At 37.9% G+C, this 23611-nt stretch overlaps 12 protein-coding genes across 12 annotated transcripts; 6 read left to right on the forward strand and 6 right to left on the reverse strand.

The window, feature by feature from the left end:
* Positions 1–14: 14 nt before the first annotated feature.
* On the reverse strand, positions 15–2126 carry KLMA_50091 (cullin; the record flags this gene model as incomplete). Its single annotated transcript, XM_022820064.1, has 1 exon — positions 15–2126. The coding sequence occupies one exon, from the start codon at positions 2124–2126 to the stop codon at positions 15–17; it is 2112 nt and encodes a 703-aa protein (XP_022676564.1).
* Positions 2127–2335: 209 nt separating this feature from the next.
* KLMA_50092 (uncharacterized protein) lies at positions 2336–4231 on the reverse strand (the record flags this gene model as incomplete). Its single annotated transcript, XM_022820065.1, has 1 exon — positions 2336–4231. One exon carries the CDS (start codon positions 4229–4231, stop codon positions 2336–2338), a length of 1896 nt encoding a protein of 631 aa, XP_022676565.1.
* A 252-nt stretch (positions 4232–4483) lies between these two features.
* SHG1 (Shg1p) lies at positions 4484–4867 on the forward strand (the record flags this gene model as incomplete). Its single annotated transcript, XM_022820066.1, has 1 exon — positions 4484–4867. The coding sequence occupies one exon, from the start codon at positions 4484–4486 to the stop codon at positions 4865–4867; it is 384 nt and encodes a 127-aa protein (XP_022676566.1).
* A 1-nt stretch (position 4868) lies between these two features.
* POP4 (RNase P/RNase MRP complex subunit) lies at positions 4869–5699 on the reverse strand (the record flags this gene model as incomplete). The annotated part of the gene is made up of 1 exon (XM_022820067.1): positions 4869–5699. The coding sequence occupies one exon, from the start codon at positions 5697–5699 to the stop codon at positions 4869–4871; it is 831 nt and encodes a 276-aa protein (XP_022676567.1).
* Positions 5700–5966: 267 nt separating this feature from the next.
* Positions 5967–7160, forward strand: AIM22 (putative lipoate--protein ligase; the record flags this gene model as incomplete). The annotated part of the gene is made up of 1 exon (XM_022820068.1): positions 5967–7160. The coding sequence occupies one exon, from the start codon at positions 5967–5969 to the stop codon at positions 7158–7160; it is 1194 nt and encodes a 397-aa protein (XP_022676568.1).
* A 22-nt stretch (positions 7161–7182) lies between these two features.
* On the reverse strand, positions 7183–9120 carry PTR3 (Ptr3p; the record flags this gene model as incomplete). The annotated part of the gene is made up of 1 exon (XM_022820069.1): positions 7183–9120. The coding sequence occupies one exon, from the start codon at positions 9118–9120 to the stop codon at positions 7183–7185; it is 1938 nt and encodes a 645-aa protein (XP_022676569.1).
* Positions 9121–9969: 849 nt separating this feature from the next.
* On the forward strand, positions 9970–10830 carry KLMA_50097 (uncharacterized protein; the record flags this gene model as incomplete). The annotated part of the gene is made up of 1 exon (XM_022820070.1): positions 9970–10830. The coding sequence occupies one exon, from the start codon at positions 9970–9972 to the stop codon at positions 10828–10830; it is 861 nt and encodes a 286-aa protein (XP_022676570.1).
* A 1486-nt stretch (positions 10831–12316) lies between these two features.
* On the forward strand, positions 12317–15049 carry KLMA_50098 (fungal specific transcription factor domain-containing protein; the record flags this gene model as incomplete). Its single annotated transcript, XM_022820071.1, has 1 exon — positions 12317–15049. The coding sequence occupies one exon, from the start codon at positions 12317–12319 to the stop codon at positions 15047–15049; it is 2733 nt and encodes a 910-aa protein (XP_022676571.1).
* A 514-nt stretch (positions 15050–15563) lies between these two features.
* RPA43 (DNA-directed RNA polymerase I subunit RPA43) lies at positions 15564–16430 on the forward strand (the record flags this gene model as incomplete). The annotated part of the gene is made up of 1 exon (XM_022820072.1): positions 15564–16430. The coding sequence occupies one exon, from the start codon at positions 15564–15566 to the stop codon at positions 16428–16430; it is 867 nt and encodes a 288-aa protein (XP_022676572.1).
* Positions 16431–16892: 462 nt separating this feature from the next.
* MTW1 (MIND complex subunit MTW1) lies at positions 16893–17762 on the forward strand (the record flags this gene model as incomplete). The annotated part of the gene is made up of 1 exon (XM_022820073.1): positions 16893–17762. The coding sequence occupies one exon, from the start codon at positions 16893–16895 to the stop codon at positions 17760–17762; it is 870 nt and encodes a 289-aa protein (XP_022676573.1).
* Positions 17763–18285: 523 nt separating this feature from the next.
* KLMA_50101 (uncharacterized protein) lies at positions 18286–19629 on the reverse strand (the record flags this gene model as incomplete). Its single annotated transcript, XM_022820075.1, has 1 exon — positions 18286–19629. The coding sequence occupies one exon, from the start codon at positions 19627–19629 to the stop codon at positions 18286–18288; it is 1344 nt and encodes a 447-aa protein (XP_022676574.1).
* Positions 19630–21038: 1409 nt separating this feature from the next.
* On the reverse strand, positions 21039–23183 carry TEA1 (Tea1p; the record flags this gene model as incomplete). Its single annotated transcript, XM_022820076.1, has 1 exon — positions 21039–23183. The coding sequence occupies one exon, from the start codon at positions 23181–23183 to the stop codon at positions 21039–21041; it is 2145 nt and encodes a 714-aa protein (XP_022676575.1).
* Between the last annotated feature and the right edge of the window lie 428 nt (positions 23184–23611).

The raw sequence follows: 23611 nt of genomic DNA on the forward strand, positions 1-23611 counted from the left end.
TTTCCATTTTAAGTTTATAAAATGTACTGTATGTTACCATTTTCAGATGTATAATAGTTCTTACACCCTTCAAGTGCATCCTTGAATTCGCCATGGCTGATGCCCGGAAACTCTGCTGCTACAAATTCGAAGAGTTTAGTCTTCGTGCACTTTTTTCTTTGTTTTAAAGTTCGGATTATACATGCACCCACTAATTCTTTGTACCACTTATTATCCGCTTTATCATTTTCTATAGCTGTTGACGATATTTTCGGTAAGTGATACAATATCAACTTCTCATCATTTAAAGCCTCTTTTTTTGGCTTATATCTCTTGTTTAAATAAAACTTGTCATTTTCATCCTTCCTAAACACATTCATTTCCAGGAACATTTCCATGTTTCTATCTATTAATGGTATTTCATGCTTATCTTCAGTCAATTTTGCTTTGATATCTGAAAGTGATAGATGAACATCATAATTGAAAAGACAGAATATCGAAGCTTGTAACAGGTTTACCAGAAGTATTAGAGGAGTCGATGAAACACCAAATGTGAAAGGGCTTTTCAATTCTATGATATTCATATGGTTTTGAATAGATAGTGTCTTATGGCTATTCTTGTCCAATTCCATATAAAAACGTATTTGAACCTTTAATAAATCATTGAGAATCTCCGGTATAATTAAACCATTAATATCAGAAGAGTCCAAAGAGTCTAAAATACTGTCATGTTTCAAGATTATTGGAACAATATATGGTGCTCTTTTTATATTCAATGAATAGACTATCTCCTCATTAAGTTGGCGAATTTCAAAGGTATGAACTGAATCAAGGAACTTGCTCTCGATGACCTGTTGATCAAATCGTTGGTTTAATTTTGCGGTATAATCAGAAAGGGAAACTGTCTTAATAACGGATCGAAGAAAGAACTTTCTTTTGTAGATATTCCAAAGTAATTTATCATACTTTGAATGTGATCCGAAAACATCGTTTAGAAATGTGCAAAACTCCTTAATAAGCTTATTTAAGGAATTACCGTCATAATCTTCAGAAATCTTGCATATCCATTTTGCGATTCTTTCAATGTTTTTTATGTCTGAATTTAAAGTTACCAGAACAAAATCTTTTAGGGAATTCGCTAGATTATTGTCTGACAGCGATAATGATGAAGAGTAAAAAGAGACAAATGAGGTAAAGTATTGCTCAGTGATCATTTTCACTACCGTTTTAGTAACTAGAGACTTGTACTCTTCTATTCTCCATGGATAATAGTATTTTATCATATTTCCTAGTTCTTGTAATATGCAGAATATTGTCATTGGGTCATTCATACAGGTGTCAAAAAAAGTTTCGAAGCACTCGAATCGTAGTAGAAGATTATCAATGGTATTTGATATTAATGACTGCAATAAGATTGGATATTTTTCACAATAGAATGTGATATGAATCTGAAGGGTATCAACTTTTTCAAAATGTGTCCGGTCATAGACAAACTGCTTTATATTGGCATGAACAATGTCCGTCAGTAAGAGTTTCCCAGAAGTTTGCTCTAAAGGCAGGTCATAAGCTACAAGGTTTTTTAGTATCAAGAACTGCTGATCCTTTGGGAATTCAAAGGCTTCTACCATAAAGTCTTTGAATATCGAGGTTGTGTTTGAGTTGAAGATTTCAGACACCTTTTGAAAGAATCGAATAGTACCGTACTCTTCGAGGCTGCTAAAAGATTTGCTTTCTATATTATTGAAGATTTTTGGGAGGAAAGCTTTTGTATAATACTCCAAGGAATGAACGTTGTGATTGAAGGTGACATAAACCATATTGATATCGGATAATTGTTTACTTTTTATTGAAGCGAGTATCTGATCTCTGGTTAACAACTCATCGATCAATTTTTTTATTATATCCCATAAGTCAGAAATAAACGAGTCTTTAAATACCACAACATACTGTTTTGTATTGCTTTGTGTTCTACTAAGCTTTGGGACATTATAACGTATCAACTTTTGTAATAAGATGTATATCTCTTTATCGTGCTTTATATTTACCGCAGGTGCAGAATATTCACTTAATAGCACTTTAAGTTCTTCTAGCAAAGAGTCATATTTATTCTTCGAACTTTTTATTTTTTCAGGAACCAATGGGGGCATTCCACATCGAGGCGCTATACTGGGGAATATGGATGAATTGTATTATATCGTATGTGTCTTTATAAAGGTTTTTCCTTATATGGTGAATATATGCTATTTCTATCTTGAGAATCATAATAAACTGGAAACATCAAAAAATAGTGTCACGTGATTAATAGGCTATATCCATACTGAGTTATATTCTCCAGAATCTGCATCAGCAAGACAACTCAAGGAACAATGATGATTCCTTTCTTTAGAAGTTTAGCGTTTGGTTCAAATTTTAAATTAAGGGAATAGCAGCTATCATTACTTTGAATCAATATTCCATGATTCACTAATGATGATAGATAATGCCTGAAAACCGATACATTCTTTACTTCAAGACCTTTGATCATATCCGATAGCAACCATTCGGGACGCTCATTGAAAAAAGTATCTAATATTATGGCGTGAAACAAATTTAAATCTAAAAGCACATCTGTTTTCTCTAAGTTCCAAGGCTTAACTAGTACCCTCTGGAGATGAGGCTGATTTTGAAATTTCACTGGAACGCCCAAAAGTGACATATCATGTGAGGGCGAAACAAGCCATTTGCTAGGTATGCTAAATGGAAGGTCTACTGACTCTTTCATAGAGATGCTTGGAAATAGGTATTCTGGTAAAGAAATACAACTATTCAAACTCACACCTGAGGTATATTGTGTGACTGTCGTTGCAGAATTTATGATTAACTTTTTGGTCTTGTTTAAAGTACTATGGTTATGCTTTAGTATGGAATAAAAACGTTGTAATTGTGTAGTACTGAAAGAATTGTTTGTTAAAGCTGATTTGATTGATTCCAAAGTAATAGTTCCTTTTATTAAGTTCTTTAAAATATATTGCTCAAAAAATGTATTCACAAAAGGTTGCATTAAGTGGTAATTTTGTAGAAAGCATGAAATACGTTCTATCCATTCTTTTTCATGCAATATACTATTTGTTACCTGACTAGAATCTTGTTCTGAAACAACAGTGAGCTTAAGCGTCGGATGAAATAGAAGAATATGCCTTACTAATAACTTCATAAATCTTGGGACATCGCTATTTCTTAGAACAAATTGATAGTTTTTCATTATTTGATATTGATAATCTTTTTCTTGGGTTAGAAGAAATAACATGCGTAATATAAGATCATGTTGGTTTTTATTTTCCTTCATTAATTTATGAAGCCACCTAGTTGTAATCTCTAAATTTGCATTAGCAAGTTGACTAGAAGAAAAAGGTTCTTCTTGTATTATTCGTTCGGATTTTTTATCATATTTTTTGGTTATATTAACAGCACTAAGGCTTGCCAGGACCAAAGACTTATAGAAAGATAGATTAGCAAATGTCTCCAAATATGCCATTCTACAGATGGAAAAACATTCTTCTGGGTAAATGGATATAACCAAATTATTGAGATGTTCCATATAAAGATAAAGCCTCTCCTCTGGATAAACAGGGGGCTCTAGAATAGATTTTGATATGTCAAACGACATTACAAGCTTTTTTAGAATTTCTAAAATAAATCTTGATGGAGGGGGATTTTCTTTTGGTATCCAAGAAGCATCAACCATATTTCTGTAGTTGGCGTCAAAACCAATGTCCGAAAAATATTGGCAGAGAGTGATCAATCGGTTATCTGGTGTTTGCACTGTATCGATGGTTTTTTTTAGTTGGCAACTGATAATTTCATATAAATGTCGATAATATTTATGCCCCAAAAATGATATCATTAATTGTATTCCAATTGAATGATGCTGAATATGAATGTTTTCTTTGTCATATAATTGTTCTAACACTACAAATAATTTTTGTAGCTTGCTTAAACGCATTTTAATGCGAAGAATAAAACCATTAAAAGAATTAATATCAAGTTTCGTATCCAATTCATTGGAGTCTTTTTCCAAGTAATGAAGAAAGTTTCGCAGGAAATTTCTTGTTATTCCTAGAAGAGCTTCTGAAAATGTAGATCGATCACTTTTAAGTCTCTTGTTAGTCCATTTTCTTAACGCTATTGTTTTCTCATTCAATTCCGAATCTGATTTATTCACTAATAATCTGTAATCAAACCAATGTAAGATTTCCTTATTACGAGACCCCATGTATATTTATCTTCTGAGAGCATATTTACCAGCAACACGTTGCATATACATATACATATACCAAATCCTAGTCTTAGTGACATCTGTACACTTTATTTGTAGTTAATTCTTTCTTATAATTACTGAAAAGACAAGAAATGAGGAAAACTTAGAATACTTGTAAATTAAATAAACGCACACACAAATAAGATAGACAAATTTCGCGAACAAAGAGATAACCCTTCAAGAGATTATTTTGTCTACATATATAGTATGAGCAATTTGGAAAAATCTCAAAATGAATCTTTGGATCCTGCCAAAGATTTAGCTGATGCCTTTAAGAAAGAAGGCCATTTGGATAAAATGAAGAATGAAATACTATCCCAGAATTTAAAGGATGACATGAACCTGGAGCAATTCATTAGGGAGCAAGTGAAGAAGCTGGTACGATCAAAAGTTCAAGAGGATGAATCTTTGGTGTTTAAGAATAGAGGTACAACAACAGCGCTTTTAGAGGGGCAACTTTTTAAAGATGGTTTTAAGTCATTGAATACTGCTGAAGTCGATATTGAAAACTTACTAGATGTATCATTGAATAGTAATGTCTTAGAAAAACAGATACGAGATATATTAGAAGCTAAAATTGATAATAAATAGCTTATTTACCGTTAACGTAAAATAATAAATCATCGCAACGACGACTTTTGAACTTTCTTCCTGCTCTATCAACACTCCTATATTTGAATCTGTCTCCTAATATAGTATATGATAATGCCTCTTCTTCATTTACAGGTATTTCGAATTCAAATGTTGTACCCTTTTTCGGTATACTTTTTAGCTCATCAGTTATTTTGCCTTTTGTTACTATAATGAATGATTTTTGGGCATCCCATATAACAATACCTTCTATGCCAATAAGACAATGGTTTTTAGACTTGGAAACTCTTATTTTACAGCCATTATAATCTGCCATTGAAAGTTTCAATAGTGTTTGTTGAGCGTTGATATTTAGAGCGTTACCGACCTTATGATTCTGAGGAATATTTAACAATTCTCTAATGTAAGGACACCATATATCTTCAAACATCGCTTGAAATGTGTCATATTGCGGTAAATTGCTCCATATATCAGAGTGCTTTTCTTGTAGTATCTTTGAGATCTGATCCCTATTCGTAATTTTCAAGGAGTGGGCAATGTTTTTAGCTTTCCTTGAAGCATGATTACATTTATTGAAATACTCCTTCAATATAACCCTTGAATTCTTGTTTACACTTCTGTAGTTATCCTGCTTAAATTCTGGAGCCCCTCCCCCGCTTGTAGATGGAATCAACTGAAGCTTGTTTTTCTTTCTAAGTTTTGTTGCAACCCCACCATCGGTTGGCATTAAGAAGAGGGTTTGTGTTAACCGATTCTCATCAATTGGTTTGTTAGGGTTATCAAAGCATTTTGTGAATAAGCACTCCTCTATGAAAGGTTGAACGCGATCCATTTTTAATATAGATTCCTTAACGTATTAGAAATGAAGTATAAGAAAGTTCAAACTGATATATATTCTTCTTTGCTGTGCATATATTCTCCGTTATATGTTTTCTTCTGCAATTACAGAAGATCTTTTCAATATTTTTCATTTCAATGCGATGCGCCTATAATACAAGTTAATAACCTCGAAGTAAAGAATTAAATCTCGTCAAGTTGTTCAGAAAAAGGAAAAACTTATTGGCTATGTTCGGTGGCTCTCCATTTACATGAATCACTGATGATAAAGCTAATTTTACGACCACTTAATATTGCATCAGGGAAACTTTTTCTTGGGCGTGCGAGGTTTTACAGTTCTCCAAGTGGCCAAATACCATTTGAAATCGATGAAACTGACGACAAGTACAAAGAATTGAATAACTACTATACGGAACTATTTACAAACCCTAACCCAAGTAAGCAAATAAATGATTCCAATACAAGTAAATCTGAACTTGATGAGTTGAATGAAGAATTAAGGTCACTTTATTCCGTAGACGTACTTACACCAGCTGAACTCGAAACTAAAGTTAAATCGGATGGCAGATTCCTCATAAGGAGCACTTCAACAAATCCTTACTTCAACCTTGCGTTAGAAGACTATGTTTTCCGTCACACACCTGTGAATGAGCGTAAGAGCGGAAACCAGAGACTTCTGTTCTACACAAATGATAAATGTGTAGTTATTGGTAAAAACCAGAACCCATGGAAAGAGCTATACCTAAGAAATGTTAAAGACAGAGGGTATCATTTCTTGAGACGCCATTCTGGAGGTGGAGCTGTGGTTCATGACCTGGGAAACGTTAACTACTCTTATCTCACGACAAGAGAGAGCTTCCGCAGAGAATTCTTTAACCAGCAATTAGTAAAATGGTTGAACAACGATGATATCAATTTGAATGAACGTGGTGACTTAACGTATAAAGGATTCAAAATAAGCGGAAGTGCCTTCAAGATAGGAAGAGGAAAGGCTTATCATCATGGTACAATGCTTATTAACTCTAATTTGGATGAGTTTAGAGGTCTTTTGAAGCCTGATGCCATTGCCAATGTTGAATGGTCATGCAACAGTGTAGAGAGTGTTAGATCTAAAGTGAGTAATATTGGCGGGAAAGTTGTTTCCTCTATTGATCACTTTTGTTCCATCGTCACCAATGAATTTAGGGTATTACATGAGGATCCAGAAATACCGATGTTTTATTGCGATGAAAACAGTTCTCTTCCTGAAATAGAGGAAGCAATGGATGTATTGAAAAGTGAAAAATGGCAATTCCTATCTGGTCCAAAATTTTCTGTTACATGCAATGACATTACCATAAAAGTTGACAAAGGTGTAATTATTGAATCAGATATACCACAACTTGTTGGACAGCCGTTTTATAAATTTTACGATGAGATTAACGAGAATGATGAGATATTCCATCAATTACTGTAAATAGATTATTTATTAAAACATTTTAGTTTATCTGCTTGCATTTTGTTACTTCTGGGTGTTGAGGTAAAGCATATGCGAAATCCTCGACATATAGTATTCCTTTTCTATCCAAAATGTATAGTGTGTGACCATCGCTACTGAATCTCATTGAGGCAGCTTCTCTCATTCGATATGCATTTGAAACCATATCGACGGTGAGAATTCGCCTTTTTTCATTATCCATCATCGTAGGCGCAAATAACATATATACTGTTCCATTCCTATCAAGGAAAGCAATTGAATCATTTCTTGGAGATACTTCACATTTGTGGATTTTTGATCCCAATTCGTTTAGACGGAGTAGCATTGTTGGCTGAGCAACACTTTGTACCCCATTCATTGATTCAATTTTAGTATTTATGACTATTGGCGGTGCATTGAAGGCAACAGATGTGACACACATTAAATTAGGGTTTCCTGGGAATAGCTTGGTGTCAGTTATACCTTCAGATTCGAGAGAAGTGTCCAATAGACGTAAAGATTTCATCACAAGTCTAGGTTCATTAATTTTTCTCAATGATATAACAAGGAACCTTGATTCCAAAGCAGTTGAGCATGATAAATATTTTCCATCCGAGGAAAACTGAAGCGTATGTATCGGGTCACGATAAGGGAGAGTAATGGTAATTGGTTGTGGAAACAGCCAATTTTGGCTAGTTTTATCAAATTCAATCCTATGAAGCAACAATAGTGCTTGTTCTGCACCGGTGGTTCTATCTCTACCGGTGATACCACATGATATCGTAGATGTTATCGGGTTGATGTCCACCGAACGAATTGGGAATGAAGAGCAATAGGTGTAAATTGGTTCACCTCCTTTTTCTAAATCAAAGACTCTAAAAATGCCTCGAGTACCTGCCACTACCAAGAGCCTATTGCTTAATTTGCAATATATATGCTCCCATTGGGCGAGTGCTGTTTCTGCGCTATTATCTCTTGTTTTTTTCCTTGTAGTCCTCATTGTTGATGCGTCCCAAGATTCGTTGTATATAGGCTTTAATGACATAAGATTTGTGGGCATAGAAAGGGATTCGAAATTCGGTCCGTATTCTCCAGCGCTGTTACCGCAAAATAATAAAGCTGGTTCTTTTGATTTGGAGCCGGAGTTGGCATACGGTATAGAAAAGACCTCCCATTTATTTGGTGTAATAAGTGCAAACTTAGTGCAGTCCGGCGAAATAGAATTATTAATGAAAAGTTTGGATTTAGTGCGCAAGAATTTGGAATGTGTACTGAATTGAGAACGTTTTCTGTACATGGGGAAACATTTCGCAAAATAAAACTCCTTTTCTTCGTTGTACTCTGATGAAAGGGTGGATGTTGATATAGGGAATTGGGGAGGCTCCATTACAGAGCCACTATTGTCCTGAATTGGTAACGTCTTTGAGTTCGATATATTGTCTAATGACATTGAATCTACCAGGGCTTGTTCATCCATTGATATTCTGGAGGAAGCTTGTGCATCGCTACTTTCCTTTGAGAAACTCGAGGGCTTCTTTTCGAGCGATTCATCATCAGTGGCAACTTTAGTGGCAACCTGAAGGAACAATGAGAGCAATGAATGAGATTTGTCCGAGGGACGTCGAGTTCGTTGAACTCCCATTGGTGTCGCATTCTGCTCAATTATTATATCGTCGTTTGATAGCGTATTACTTTGATAGAATCGTAGCTGATCATAAAGATGCCGTAGTGGTTGGATAGGACCAATGCCTCGCACACCTGTTGCGTGGCACACTGGGCAATCTTCAGACAAGTTTTCGACTTCTTTGGCAAGTTGTTCTGACACAATGCATCCACATGACTGCATATACGCATCACCGACGTATTTATATTTCACTGTAAGCTTGCTTCCAGATCGAAGAATCTCACTGGGCAGAAATAGGTTCTGGCCTATATCGTTAAGTATTTGTTCGAGTGACATTGATCCAAGGTTTCGAGTTATAGGCACAGTAGGTGGTTCTGTACCAGACCAGAAAAGAGAGAGCGTAAAAAGTAAGTAATATTTGAAAGCGTATTGAGGTATGAATAGCTCACCTCTTGGGTCTCTATAGACCACTAGACCGTTGAGAGAGTCAATAATTGGGACCTTCTTTGTTTATTCAGCGTGCTTTGTATTTTATACATTACATACAAGTTTGTTTGTTATCTTGTAATCTATTATGGACAAAAACCTTCAAGATGCCATGCCGTACTAGCGATGCGTTGTAACAATGTAGGGCGAAAATCGTAGTGGGAATTTTTTTTTTTTTTTTTTTTTTTGGGACCTAGACTAGACATCTTTTAGTAGCCAGATAGCCAGCTAGCTGGCTATCAGGGGTTGCCTCTTCTCGAGACGGGCGTTTTCGGGTTATGGTATTCCATTTGGCGTTAAAAGGGGGATATATAAAAATGTGTTGTCGACTTGAGGTTGTCTCCTCGGTTCGAACCTCTGAGAGGAAACAACTTTCGCCTTTTTTAAACTTTCTGCATCCGTCACTCAGATAGGTTTTCAATTTTAGATTGAACCGTTGATTGATCCTACTTAATTTTTTTTTTTTTTTTTTTCTGCAATTTATTTATTATGCATATAGTTAGGTACCGGTTTTTTGTTGTCAAGCGTCAGAAAAGTCCGATGAGCTAGACCGACGATTTAGTGTGCCACAATCTTTATTTACCTATAACACGATTCCACTTGGAATATGTAGTTACGTCTTGAGGTTAGCCTGTTGCTACAGGGCAAAGGCAGTCTTATTGCCACATTAAAACCATAATTACTACCAAGACATACAAGATGCAGCCCATTGGACTTTTGAGCTTGCTCTTTTCTATAGTGCAACTAATGTGCACTTTACATGCAGCGCCAACAACAATAACTGGCACCTCGCTCAAAGAAAAAGCTCCCCAGCATACACACTTAGTGGAAATTAGCAAAATGCAACGGGTCGTCGATGTAATTGGACTGTTGCAAGCGTTACCCACTTTTGACGATATTGGGAAGATAGTATCGAAGATGGTTACGTTTAGCGTGGAACAGGATATGGAAGCGGAACAGAAAAGAAATGCAGCCCCGGAGCAAAAGGGAACCATTCTCGACTGTTTGGAACGTATTAATAGAACACTACCGCAACATACCTATGATGTGAAATCGCGACTTGCCAATACAATTGAACTAGTGGCAGGCTTGACCGTCGCAGAAACGCAACGTTTCGGCCGATTACCTACCATGTTGTTACGGTACTTACAGTTCCAAACGGACAAGATAGAAAAATCGACTAACAATGCAAAGCAGTTAGAGTATACAAGTGCAACAATAGCTTTGGTAGAGGCTTATGTCAGCGTTCTCAGAGACCCCGCGTTTTTGGACAGGATGGTAGAAAAAGGACGATCTTTAGGGGTCAATGCTCCGATTGGTTCCTCTGACGAGCTCCTAAAACTGCTCCAGGACGAAGGTATCGAAGACGTTCCTTCTGTGACGCTTGTGTTGCACCTTCTCTTCCTTTTCTCAGCCACCGGAATTCTGACGCCCGTGGTCTGTTTCGGGTCTTCCTTCTTCAAGGGCGGCGCCTCGGTGTGCGAGGCGTTTGTATCCTCCATCACATGGCAAGAGTTCACAGTGATCGTCGAAATGGCGCGTAGATTACGTCAGGCATAATGCACATCCATTCTTTAGATGTACTTTAAATTTTCTAGTGTATTTTTTTTGTTTTTGTTTTTGTTTTTCTCTTCGAGTTATGTCCCTCCAAGACCGCGCGGGAAGAAGACCTTGGCCTTTCTATGCATGTAAGCATATTTCGGTAGGCTGCAAGGTACAACAAGTAAGCCCGGTTTAATAATGGGCGGAGAAAAACAAAAACTATAGAAAAACGAAATGAAAAAAAAAAAAAAAACAACTAAAAAACAAACAGTCAATCAATCAAGACCATGCATGTCAGAAAAAGCTTACTTACTACTAACTTTCAGCCGCTGCCACTGCCACTGCCAGGTTTCTACGTGTTTCTACTGGCCACGCTTGAGCTTGGCTCAAAAAGGCCTAACTTTTTTTTTTTTTTTTTTCCATCTGCTTTGTAGTCTTGTAATTTTTTTCTTCCTCTTCTCATTCTTGTTTACTTTTTCACATGCAGCAGCATACTTGCTGCTTTCAGTATTTCTGACGGCTCGAAAAGCCTGCTCTGCATATATGTCCTGAAAATGGGTCCATTATGCTGGATAATGGCTGATCAAGGCAAAAAAACCACATAGGCGCAGAGAATGGCGAATCAGGGGTAGAAAAACCTCTAGCATAAAAAAAAAGAAGAATACACAATGACTTTTCGTAAGAATTTTTATCAGGCAGCAGTAGTAAGTAAGTTTTTTGCTTGAGAATTCACCAAACCAGGAATTCGGCAATTCACGGTTACGAGCGGCAGTGACGTGTAAAAGAAGAAGAAGAAGAAGAAAAAAATTAGCTCATGCTGCTGCTACATACTACCACATAATACTACATAAACTCTAGATAATACTGTGCCGTGTCGAACTATAGGCTAGAGCTAGAGCCAGAAGTGACAGCAGAGACGTTATCACAAGTGGATGGAGGTAAGTCGCACCACTGGTCTAGCGTCTCCAGAGGAATTTTTTTGTCCACCGAGTCGAGTTCATTGATCTGTTTACCAACTGGCCTGGCCAGGTTGCTGCCCTGGTTTGTTCAATGTTACTTCAGTATGATGTTATACTCTTTCGGTCTGGGCTGGATTGAAAAGAAAAGAATCCACACACACACAAATAATGTTGCGAAGGGCAAAAACTATAAAAAAAAAAAGAAGGTTTATAATAGTACCACACACAATATATATATATAATATATAATATATAATATATAATAAAATCGTATATATGTACGTTACGTATGTTTTCGCATTAAAGCAGTACAAAAAGGCAAAAAGCATACCAAGAAACTAACATTTCATGAGCCAGTGGCTGTAGGAATCGAGAGAGGGATAATAGAGGGATTGTCATTTCGTATCGAGACGTATAGCGACGATATCGAGGGAGATTTCTAGTTTAACTTGATTCACTCATCTTAGCTACTGCTAAGGACAAAGAAAGACGGCAAAGTAATAAATATAGCACACACACACACACAAGAGAAGTGCTAGACCAGAATGAGATGTGTGCTGGCATGTAGTCGATGTCGACATCAGAAGATACGGTGTGTCAATGATGGGTCTGCTCCATGTAAATATTGCGTGCATAAAGGATGTGCAGACCAATGTGTTTTAACTTTTCCTGAAGCATGGATGAAAACTGTTGAGAAGAAGGCAGAGAAGAAAGCAGAGAAGAAAGCGGTAAAGAAGGCTCGTGGCGCAGCTGACAAAAAGGTCCAGAAGGGTGGATTACCGGCGAAAAAGAAGAATAAGAAGATGCTGGCATCGGACATAGTAAAGTTGGAGCAGGATACGGGTCATGCTCAACAGTTACAGGCTGTTCACCTTCCGCAGGGTGCACATAGTAACTATGGGACCCCGCCTCATGCGCAACCTCAAACTTTCTCTGTGCCCAGCAGTGCTTCTAATGGAATGGCACCACCTATTCATGGGACCGCAACACCAACTTCAGCCGCCGCCACATCTTCCAATACTACTACCAATCCTCATGCACCTCCTCCTATGGACGCTATCTTCATTCCAGGAGTGCTCCCACGTATTAATAATGAAATGCTACAGTACCAGTCGCTGAAAAATAATGCAAGAGCTCCAGTCTTTTCGTCCATTCAGGAACTCGTAGCATCCACCCCGAAGACACACATCATCCTGGCGGTCAAAAGAGTCGAAACTTGTTTCCCAGAGTGTCACTTCTTTCACATTCCGTCCATTGACACCCGACTAGCGGATGTTAACCCAATCCTTTTAGGTGCATTATTAGGCGTATGCTCATTCTTCACACCTTTCAAATATTCGGACGCTAAAACCGAGTTTAACGCAGACGATAAGTGGCTTGGTGTAAATTCATTCCAGGTGAAAAATAGCTTGTACGAAAAATTGGCCTTGGATGCCATCTTCAGTAATATGCTATTCTTAAAAAAACCAGACATCGAGATATGTCAGGCTCTAATATTACTCTCGTGTGTCAAATGGGGCCATAATGACTACTTCTCGGCCTGGATGTTACACGGATGTGGCTCTAGATTGGTCCAGGCCCTACAATTTGATGAAAGATTCCAGCAGAAGTGTAAACAGAGCCCATTGCTAAACGAACTTCGGAACAGGACCTTTTGGTCAGCTTTTTGCTTGGACAGAATCATATCTACTGGTGAAAATCGTTGCTTCATGATAAACAACTACGAAGATGTCGAACTCCCTTTACCAGATTCTTACTTCTTCGGTCTTCAATTTGATAACATTGGAACTCCCTCGTCGAACTTATCGGCGAATAGGAATAATTACAACGAAGGTCCTTTCTCGGCAGATGTACACACTAAACCTTCATTTTTGGAATCACAAGCTCGGATAGCAGCGGCCAACGATTTACAACTAAAGAGTAGAGTCACCATCGCATCTTTCAATTCATTTTACAGAGAAAATCCATTGTTGATCTTTCAAAATGAACGCTCAGTTTTCTTGAAGAGTTACTCGCTATGGGGTCTGATCAATGAATATATGATGCAAGGTGGACGTGCCAAGAAGCCAAATGAAGTACCTTGGGATTTAGAAAACTCAACAGTTGGTAGAATTACAAAAGAAGTCGAGGAATTTTGGAGTGTACTACCCAACGAATGGAAATGGCCAAACATAGATTATGCAAATCAGCGTAAACAACAGACGAAAAGGATATTCATAATAGCAACAATCAATTGTCTTTATTGTTTGACCATAATCTTTTGTGTTAGAGAATACTTTCCTTTCTTACCATCTAAAGAGCAAGGGATTTGCGGACCTACAGAGCCACCCTACCTACCGAAACCTCCATACCCAGAATATTGGGTTGACATGTCACGTAAATGCTTCTCAGCTTTACGTGAATTATGTGAAATTCTAGAAGTTATTTTCGAAACGGAATCGAAAATAACCAGAAACAGAACTGGCTTGGACTCTAACACCATCGGAGATGATATAAACTTAACAGAATCCTCCCCATTCTTTTCTTTCTGTGCTTTTGTTTGTGCAATTCAGTGTAATTACGGCACGAACTTCCCCTTTATGGATCCTGACTCTTCATATTATAATAGAAAAAGTGGTAAAAGCCTTTCCCATTGTTTTAAAGTCATGTTGAAAATTCTCAAATCTAGAGAACACACATGTCCAGTCACCAAGAATTGGCTATATATGGTTTACAGGGTACAAGAAATGTACAGATCTGTAGCCAATAACAAGGTCACGGTCTCGAAAACGCAAAAAGATACAGTATCACAAACTAATAGTAATGTTGAAAATGGCCACGTTCAGACTCATAACTATGCCCCCACTCAACATATACAATCAAGTTCAGGATTACAAAGACAGGATAATTATCAGCTTCAAGGACAAGCGCAAGTACAAGCGCAAAATTCACAGAATTACGGTAGTTCTATGCAACAAAATCACCACATCCCACCAGAGTTAGTGACGAATTCGATAAATCACGGAACAGTGGATTCGTCTGCACTTAATAAAAACAACACAAACTCCACTATCATCAACAGCGACTCAGACACCATTTTTAATACCAATATTGATATGCCTAGAAACAGTAACCACTTCCCTGCACCGTATGGAAATACCTCAGATATTACCTCTGGAACGTCATCAAATCCAAACAGTACTCCTAGAAATCCAATAGATTTAGAGCCTGATACTGATAAACTTTCGCTTCTTTTCTCTGACCAGGAATTTGAAATGTTGATGCAATTTTCATCATAAAAACCATTATATGTGCTTAATACAATATGGACTGCTGATATTAATTTCAAAAAACCACCCACCTTTAGACGCTTGCGTTAATTTTAGGTTGGTTTTGGTGTATTGTTGGTGATATTGACTACTGATTTCTTTTACGGTATTTCTTTATTATAACCATGTAATTAATTAGTCCGGTTTACGGCTTTTAATATGTACTATTATTACTCAAGACATTATAGTATTATATACATAGTTGTATTTGTCTGCATCACCACAGCGCCAAGGATTTGCTGACCTTTGGCGTTACACCTGTACTCCACTACGAGACATATCCAATTCAGAAATCATTTTTAACGTAACACGTGACTTTCTTTTCTTTTTTATAATTTTTCATCTACTTTGGAGCAGAGATGCGATGCGATGCGATGAAGTAAGTTAAACAAACCGTCTTTAAACAAAGGTATGGAACATTGTAGTTCATACCAAACTACGTCAAACTGGTGAGCAACAAAGAGTCGGCAATAGGTAAGAAACCATGAAAAGATCCGCCGAAGAAGTAAAGGCGCTACGTCTAATTAAGAGATTTAAGCAGCCAAACAGAAATCCTATTGATGAAGAAGATGGATGCTCTAAATGTATAGTGAAGGTCCCTGTTTCGATGTATGTTTCTCTAGCACCTATCTACCAACAGTTGCCAAAGGATGGTATTATGAGACAACATCTTAATGGGATGGTGATGAAATATAATGCGGATATTGGAGGTGTGATTTTGGGTTTTGAAAACTTACGTATCGTTGGTGAAGAGGTCAACGAAGAAGATGAGAAGCTTATGAAGCTTACTCCTGATACACCATTTGCTTTCACGTGGTGTCATGCCGATTTCATTGTGTGGCAACCTCAGGTTGGTGACATTATCGAAGGGTGGATCTTCATCCAATCTGCATCGCATATCGGTCTGCTAGTACATGATGCTTTCAACGCCAGTATCAAAAAAAACAGTATCCCAAACGACTGGACATTCATCCACAACGAGGAAACCACCGGAAATGATGGTGAAGACTCTATAGAGGACAAAAAGTTCCAATCCTTGGGCCACTGGATAGATGGTAACGGTCAACAACTAGGAGGGAAACTAAAATTCAAGGTAAAAAACGTCTATACTGCTGGAAGAATGGTTTCTTTAGAAGGTACTTTGCTTGCTGACTCTGCTAGAGCATCTCATTCTGACGTAGAGAACCTACCTGTTGTTTCCAATAAGAAGATTGTATTCGACGATGAAGTTTCCAAAGAAAATACAGACTCGCATAAAGAACTCGAACTTTCAGTTGTTAAGGAAGACAATGGAGACGAGATAGTTTACGAAAAAGACTCTAGTGAAAGTGATTCTAGTGATAGTGACTGAGATAGTATATTGGAAGTTCTAAGATCAATCACTTCTTTTGATAGATTTTTTTTTCCTTTCTTTTAAACAACTACTATTAAATATGTTTCTACCTTTTCAACCCTTCATTCTACTAATGAGTATACACTAAAATACCTCACATGTATGTATATGTATATATATCTTAAAAACTCATAAAATTTCTCTTGTCATTGGAAACCTATTGTTTTTCTATGTCTTGATAGCTCATCTCGCTGTCTCTTATTCATTTTTTTTTTTTTTTTCGAAGGACCATCTAACTATGTATCAGTAATTTTAGAGATATAAACAAATAAAGGAAGAGAGACAAACAAACAAATAATAACCAACAATGATCTTAAACTTTGTAAAAATACAGGTCAAGATAAACTGAATATCGAAGTTAGGATACACGAAACCTTATTGTACAAGGTGCACACCTAAAATAGGCCAGTCAGGTACAATATGACGACACCAACGATGGAAAGGACGTCTATATTGACGGAACATTTAGGATATCCGCCAATTTCGTTAGTAGATGACATCATCAATGCGGTAAATGAAATAATGTATAAATGTACGAATGCAATGGAAAAATACCTGATACAAAGGGGTAATATTGATGGAAAGGATTTTTCAGACGAGATAAAAGTTGGTACTGCAAAATTAGAGTCTTTATTGGAAAACTCTGTGGACAAGAACTTTGACAAACTAGAACTCTATGTGTTGCGTAACATCCTTTCGATACCATCTGATTTAGTAGAGGAAGGAAAATTCAGACTTCTGCACCAAGAAAATATAATCTTGGCAAATGTTGCTTCTCGTAAACAGACGGACGATTCTGTACGGATGAAACTTGATGAAATTAGCAGACAATATGAGCTAAATCAACTATTGAATGAAAGAATAAACAATACAAAGGCACTTTTAAAAGAAATTGTACAATTCAAAACGAGAATTTTAAGACTTTTACAATGCGAAGATCCGCTGACTTCACATCTACATGATATCTGGAACGACTTGAAACCTTTGGACAGTGCAATCAAGTTGATAACGTCAAGGCTAAAACAGATTTATCTAGAGAACGAAGAGTTCTGCTCCATTGATCAAATTCAGAGACTGGTAAAAAGATATAACGAATTAAGAAACACGTCTATTGTAAGAAGTGGATATATACAGAAAAAGTCACAACATATATTGAATGAATTGAACATAAGTGTAGAACCAGTTAATCAATCGAATAGCGATCCCAACTCAGAAGCGGTACCGTCAGAATATGAAGATGTTCCGGTTGTTGATCATCCAGATTGGTCATCCATACAGAAAGCCATTTAAATAGTGTTGTAGACTTTTGGTAAACGGAATAATTAGTATAAGTCAGATATTATGAAATAGTAGTAAAGTATGAAAATTAATTAATTAATTAAATGAATGAATAATAGAATAGAATAGAATAACCAACGCCGACTCCCGTTTTGCTGACAGAGGAGGTACAGATTAAAGGCCTCGTGAATTTAAATGTATGACATTTATATGTCTGAGGAAAATATTAGTATGCGAATAAAAAACCCAAGTAAATTTTAAAAGTGAGAAAGAAATAGTAGAAAAGTGTCAATGATGATAATACAATGGTGTGAAGAATAATAACAATGTTCAGGTCAAGAAGCAACGGGAGTATAAAAAAAGTGAGTAGATTAAATGTTTAAAATAGTCCCACGGAAAGTGTTTTTTTTTGTTTGTTTTCTTTGGTGCCTTGGACATGCCAACCTAATAAATGATTTTTTTTTTCGATTCGAGGCATTGATTTCAATTGTAATGTCCTCCCTCTAATAAAGAAATTGTGTGCGAAATAATTGATTTACAAAAATTTCTTGAAATGCGAATCCTGTAGCCAACCAATCTTTTCGTAAGCGGCAAATAGCCTAGAAGCTTTGTTAACATCGATTCTGCAAGCCTTCTGAGCGTCTGTTCTTCTAAAAGGCATGCCTTGTTTCAAACGATGAACCTTTTCCATGAAAAATCTCCTCTTCGAGTCCAAGTATAGATCACAAGGAAGCCGAAGAATCTGGGCCAGTACCAATTCAGCAGGATGTAGTTTGTGTTTTAATGGGTCATTTGATAGGTCCATAGAGGAACCCTTCCAATCAACCTTCAAACATTTATTGTTGTTTGGAAGAGTATCCAAAGGTGGTGAATAGTCTGGCAATTTTTCCCATGACATGCTTACAGTGTGATGATGGTGATTAGTAGGATGGTGATGCGATATTGAGGAGTGCGATAATGGAGATGGATGATGCTGCACAACCTTTTTTCTTGGAACTGGGGTAACCGACCTGGACACATATGGAACAGCTGGAGACTCGTCGGAAGACTCGCCTTGTTTGGCACTTGCAGTTCCACTAGTGGCGCGTCTAGTTCTATACACCTTTTCAAAGTCTGAATTGGAAGCGTATGTTTTGTTCGATGTTCTTGTCCTTCTGGTGTAGCGTGTACTGGCAGAGCCGGAAGATCCGGATCTGTTCGATCTCGAGAACATTGGCTTCAATACCTTGTATTGAGACAAAAAAGCATTGATGTGCAACTGGTATCTCTTAGAACCTCCGTTACTGGCGTAGTTATCCCATACACCTTTTACCACTATACCGTTATTGTTCTTATTGTCTTTAATAGCGATGGTTCTAGGTTGATCTTCTGTGACAGCCTGTTCTACATCGGTGCTTCTGCCAACGATGGACCCGTCATTCGTAGAAGAGCAGCGTGGAACATGTTGTGTGTAGGTCTGTGCATCGCCTTCCATAGGAGATAGCGGTGGAGATGGGATCAGGTACTCGTCAATTGGTTCGTACAGGGATGCATCGCGTCCGTTAACGGGCCTTGGGGCAACCAGTGTGAATCCATCGCCTAGTATCACGTCACGTGACGCTGTGTTTTCTGGGAGATGGTTATTATTTTTATTTTGGTTGCCATTGTTACCGGTGCGATTAGTATTTGCATGATCCACAGAGGTGTTAATAATATCGATATTGCTGCCGTTGTTGTTGGAGTTGGTGCCAGCAGTGGTATCTGTAGAGTTCCTATTTGTGCTGGAGGCCAGGATTCTGTTGTTTAAAGTTGATAGTATGGCTGAGGTGCCCTTAGGGTGCACGACTGTGCCAGGGCCCTGCAATTGAGCGTGTTCTGGGCGAGGCGAATTGAATTCCATTGAGGTCTGCAACTATGTCTCTGAGTTTTTGTTATTTCTCTGTAGCAACGGAAGGAAGAAAGAGAAAAAAAGAAAAAAAAAGAAACTAGTTTTTACTAATGCGATGAGATGAGCTGTATTTCAAAACAAAAACAATCTTGGGACAAAATACAGATTGGAGAGAGTGGGGGGTGGTGATGATGATGATAAAATTTGTATGTGAATGTGTGTTGTTTCAATATCAAAATAGTGAGCAAATGGTGCTTCTATTATTGTTATCGTTACCAAATATATGATCAATTAATTCACTGGGTACGATATTAAAAAAATACCAATAAGTATATCAGTAGCTGGACCTAGTGTGTGTCTTGTTTGTTCTGTTCTGTAACGACGACTCTTTATTTAATCCAATTGCGTCAAATAAGCTGTTTCCGATACCGAAAAAGAAGTTTTCAAAAATTTAAAAAAGGCTAATATCTTTTTTCGGACTTGAAATACGAATTGAAGTTCAATTGAGCTTGTATTTGTATGTTAGGTATGTTGAATATCCGAGCTGGGTAGTGTGTAATTGAAATCCTATGATAAATAAAATGGTTGAGGGGTTTAAAAGCAAAAATATCAGGGTTGTTTGTGTGTATATGTGGGCGAAGAGGCTTTTGAACCTACCGTCAATCCAAATAGTATATTTATACCACCACTCGAACGTTTCTTTACCTCCGTGTTTATCATAAAGAAACTCATGGCTGATTACATGACTGTCCGTGGTATGGTCTTAATCATGTTACTGTGTTACTATGGAGGACGGAATCCGGAATGGCAATGGCAATACCATTGGGAACGCACACCAGGGACGTCCGCCAGGGGGCAGACTGAGCTGCCGCAGCATGGAAGCCCATAGAAAAGAAACAACTCCTGACGACGAATTGCAAAGAGAAACCTGCTGTTCGAGAATGCGTTTCTTTTTTTGGGGATTCTTTTTTTCTTTGGTACTTTAGCCTAGTTAAGACCGGGTGAGTGCATAGACAGGGCTGAAGACCAGTAACCGCCCGTACATCGCTGCCAACAGTCAACAGTCAGCAGGGGGGAGGAAATAGAGAAAGAAGGGGGGGCAGCGCAGACCAGAGCAGAAACAGGAACCGGAAGGAAGAAAAGAAACGACAATGTTGCTTTTCGGATTAACCGGACCACAACCGAGACTGCTGAGCACAGTGGTAATCCCGTGAGACAGGCGAGCCGGGTGGAGACCAGTGAGGAGACGCAGGCACTGGTCCATACAGACACAGAAGCAGACTGAGAAAGAAGGGGTGAAGAAAGAAGAAGAAGAAGAAGAAGATCTTTGGCACGTGAATATCATGTGATTATCACGTGTGATGTTGTCTCATGTCTGCTGCAGGCTATGTTTGTACACACACACGCACACGTATGCTGATCTACACCTGGTAGCTCGGATTAATGTTCCAGTGGTCAAACCCAAACACCTGCTTGATCAAGTCATCAATTTCGTCCGACAACGAAAAATCGTGAGTGTTGTTCATCTGGTGGAAACCCTGGAACCCTTGGAAACCGTGGTAGCCCAGGTGCGTTTGCAATGAAGGGTCCTGTTGATGCTCGAGTTCCAAGTCCTCTTCCTCGATTTTGTTAGGTAGATCGTAGATGTTGGAAAATTCGTGGAATACCGACTTGAACCAGTGAAGCTCGAATTTTAGGTTCGGGAACGTTGCCTTCACGGCAGGATCTGGACCCATCGACATGAGTTTTTGGAAACACGATATCGAGAGTAGACATGTGTAGAGATGGTAGAGTGTCGCTCTCTCCAGCGAATTGTTGAATTTTAGTTTTAAGTTGTTCAACAACGTCTTGAGGTCCTGTAGCAGATCAAGGATAACAGTCTTTGCCTCTTCGCAATCTTCCATAAACGGCTTGTTGAACGTGATGAGCACAATGTAGTAGTGGTACCAGAAGTAGGACACTGTGGGGTCCGTGCTTAGCTCCACACTTTGCACTAGCACTTTTGACCACTTGAGGAATTCTGGCAACGATTGCCTCCAATTCGCTACCTTCAAATTGAACTTCTTCAAATACTCGATTCGTTTTGCAGTAGTATTGGGTTCGATAAAGATCTTTGAAGTGAAGATCTGAATAATTCTTGAAAGAATCATGAGGTTCTTCAAAGGTTGCGAGACCTGAAGCACCGTTTGACTCTCGTACCTGAAATCCTCCGTCCCCTCGATCTCTGGTAACTCATCACTCTCGGGTACAGTAGAGTTGGAGACCGTCAAACTTGGAGCACGGCCCAAGATGAGACATATGAAATGATCTGCAATATAGCACCCCCAGTATATTCTAGACCTGATTTCTAACTCGCTGTCACTCAATTCCTGATTATCGTGTATACTGTCGTCGGTGATCCACACTTTGGGATCTAATTGGAACCCCATGTCGTACCCAACTCTGATGGCCAAGCCACTGAAATACCAGGCAAGTTGGTTCTCTCCATTTCCAAGCTCATAAAATGCGAGACATAGCAATGCTTGTACAGTCGTAATCTTCGCGATACTTTGCTCATCAAACACTATTTTTAAGAGTCGCGATTTTGCAATTTCATAATATTGCTCTGAAAGATGATGCAAATCTTTGGAAAGCCTACTCCCTATTGCCGCAACTGAATATATTAACTCTTCAGAACAGTATTGTGAGTTATCGTAGGTTTCTTCGTTATGGTTGAAAAACCCATATAAAAACGATTCTCTATGGACAAAAATGAAATTTCCGGGATATAACCATTTGTAGAAATTGGATAAACTCTGAATGATTTCCGGGTCGGAATTTAGTCTGCCACTATTGGGATCGGAATGGTTACGAACGATAACTGTGCTTTTCAAGTCCCCTATTCTTTGGCTCGGTTGGGCCTTAGTGGACTTCTCCCGATTACGTTTTTTGTAAGAAGTTGGGCCCTCTGGGTATATACTTCCCTTAACAAACTTTTTGTTTCTTAAGACGTCATGATTGTTATTCGAAAGCGAACTATCATTCGAAAGAGATGAAGAGGATCCTTTGCTCATGGTTACGGATTTTTCTTCCTTTATATTTACGCTGTTCTCTATATCAGCATCTGTTGACGGAGATTGCATCCTGGAAAAGACATAACTGTCCTTGTTGTTGATAGAGTTACTCACTTCATTTGTTGTCCCATTAATATCCTCGCTAGGCATCGGTGAAACACAGCTTAAAATATCATTGACCATCAACTTTTTAGCTCCACCTGCATCATCAGGTAATAACTCTTCCGCACGTTTCGCAAACTGCCTTAAACGAAGTTCCATTTGAGCAACATGATCTTCTAAGTTCTTCACATAGGTGAGATTATATCTCTTCTTACGTAGATCAACGTCGTTTATATTGCATTCTAGTTTAAACTCAACACATCGTCCACATGGATAATTCAAATCGCATTTTCTCCGACGACGACGGCAATTCGCACATGCTAAACGTTTCACAGGCGGCTTGGATGCAGGCTTGTTTTCATTAGATTTTATATCATGGTTAATGAATGTTCCCTTCTGCGGTTTCACCATTTAATACACATTCAAGGTAAAATAGAAGCTGCTTGTTTAAAAGGTGGCGATACAGTTATGGAAAGAATCGCTGCTGATTTTTTGTTTCAAGAGCGACTTCAAAATTGTTTCCGCTCTGCTGACACCACGTAAGTCTATAAATAATTCTGGAAACTTAATTTCAGTTTGCTTAGTAGCTACAAGCAGAGTGCGTTACAGCGGCTGAATACTTCTTCGAGTATACTTCTGAAATAACTCTTGCAGTAATGTGATGCAAACTTCTTTTTTTTTTTTTTTTTTTTTTTTTTTTTTATTTCAAGCTAGATGAACCTTTAATTAATGTTGAAAGAAATTCCCATGGAAAAATTATCGTTTTCGAATAAATCACAAAGTATAATCATAACATGCATACCACTACTTACTATGGATTAAGAGTATATGTGATCTAC

The sequence above is a fragment of the Kluyveromyces marxianus genome, chromosome 5 (assembly GCF_001417885.1).
Source record: "Kluyveromyces marxianus DMKU3-1042 DNA, complete genome, chromosome 5".
Classification (NCBI taxonomy): Eukaryota; Fungi; Ascomycota; class Saccharomycetes; order Saccharomycetales; family Saccharomycetaceae; genus Kluyveromyces; species Kluyveromyces marxianus.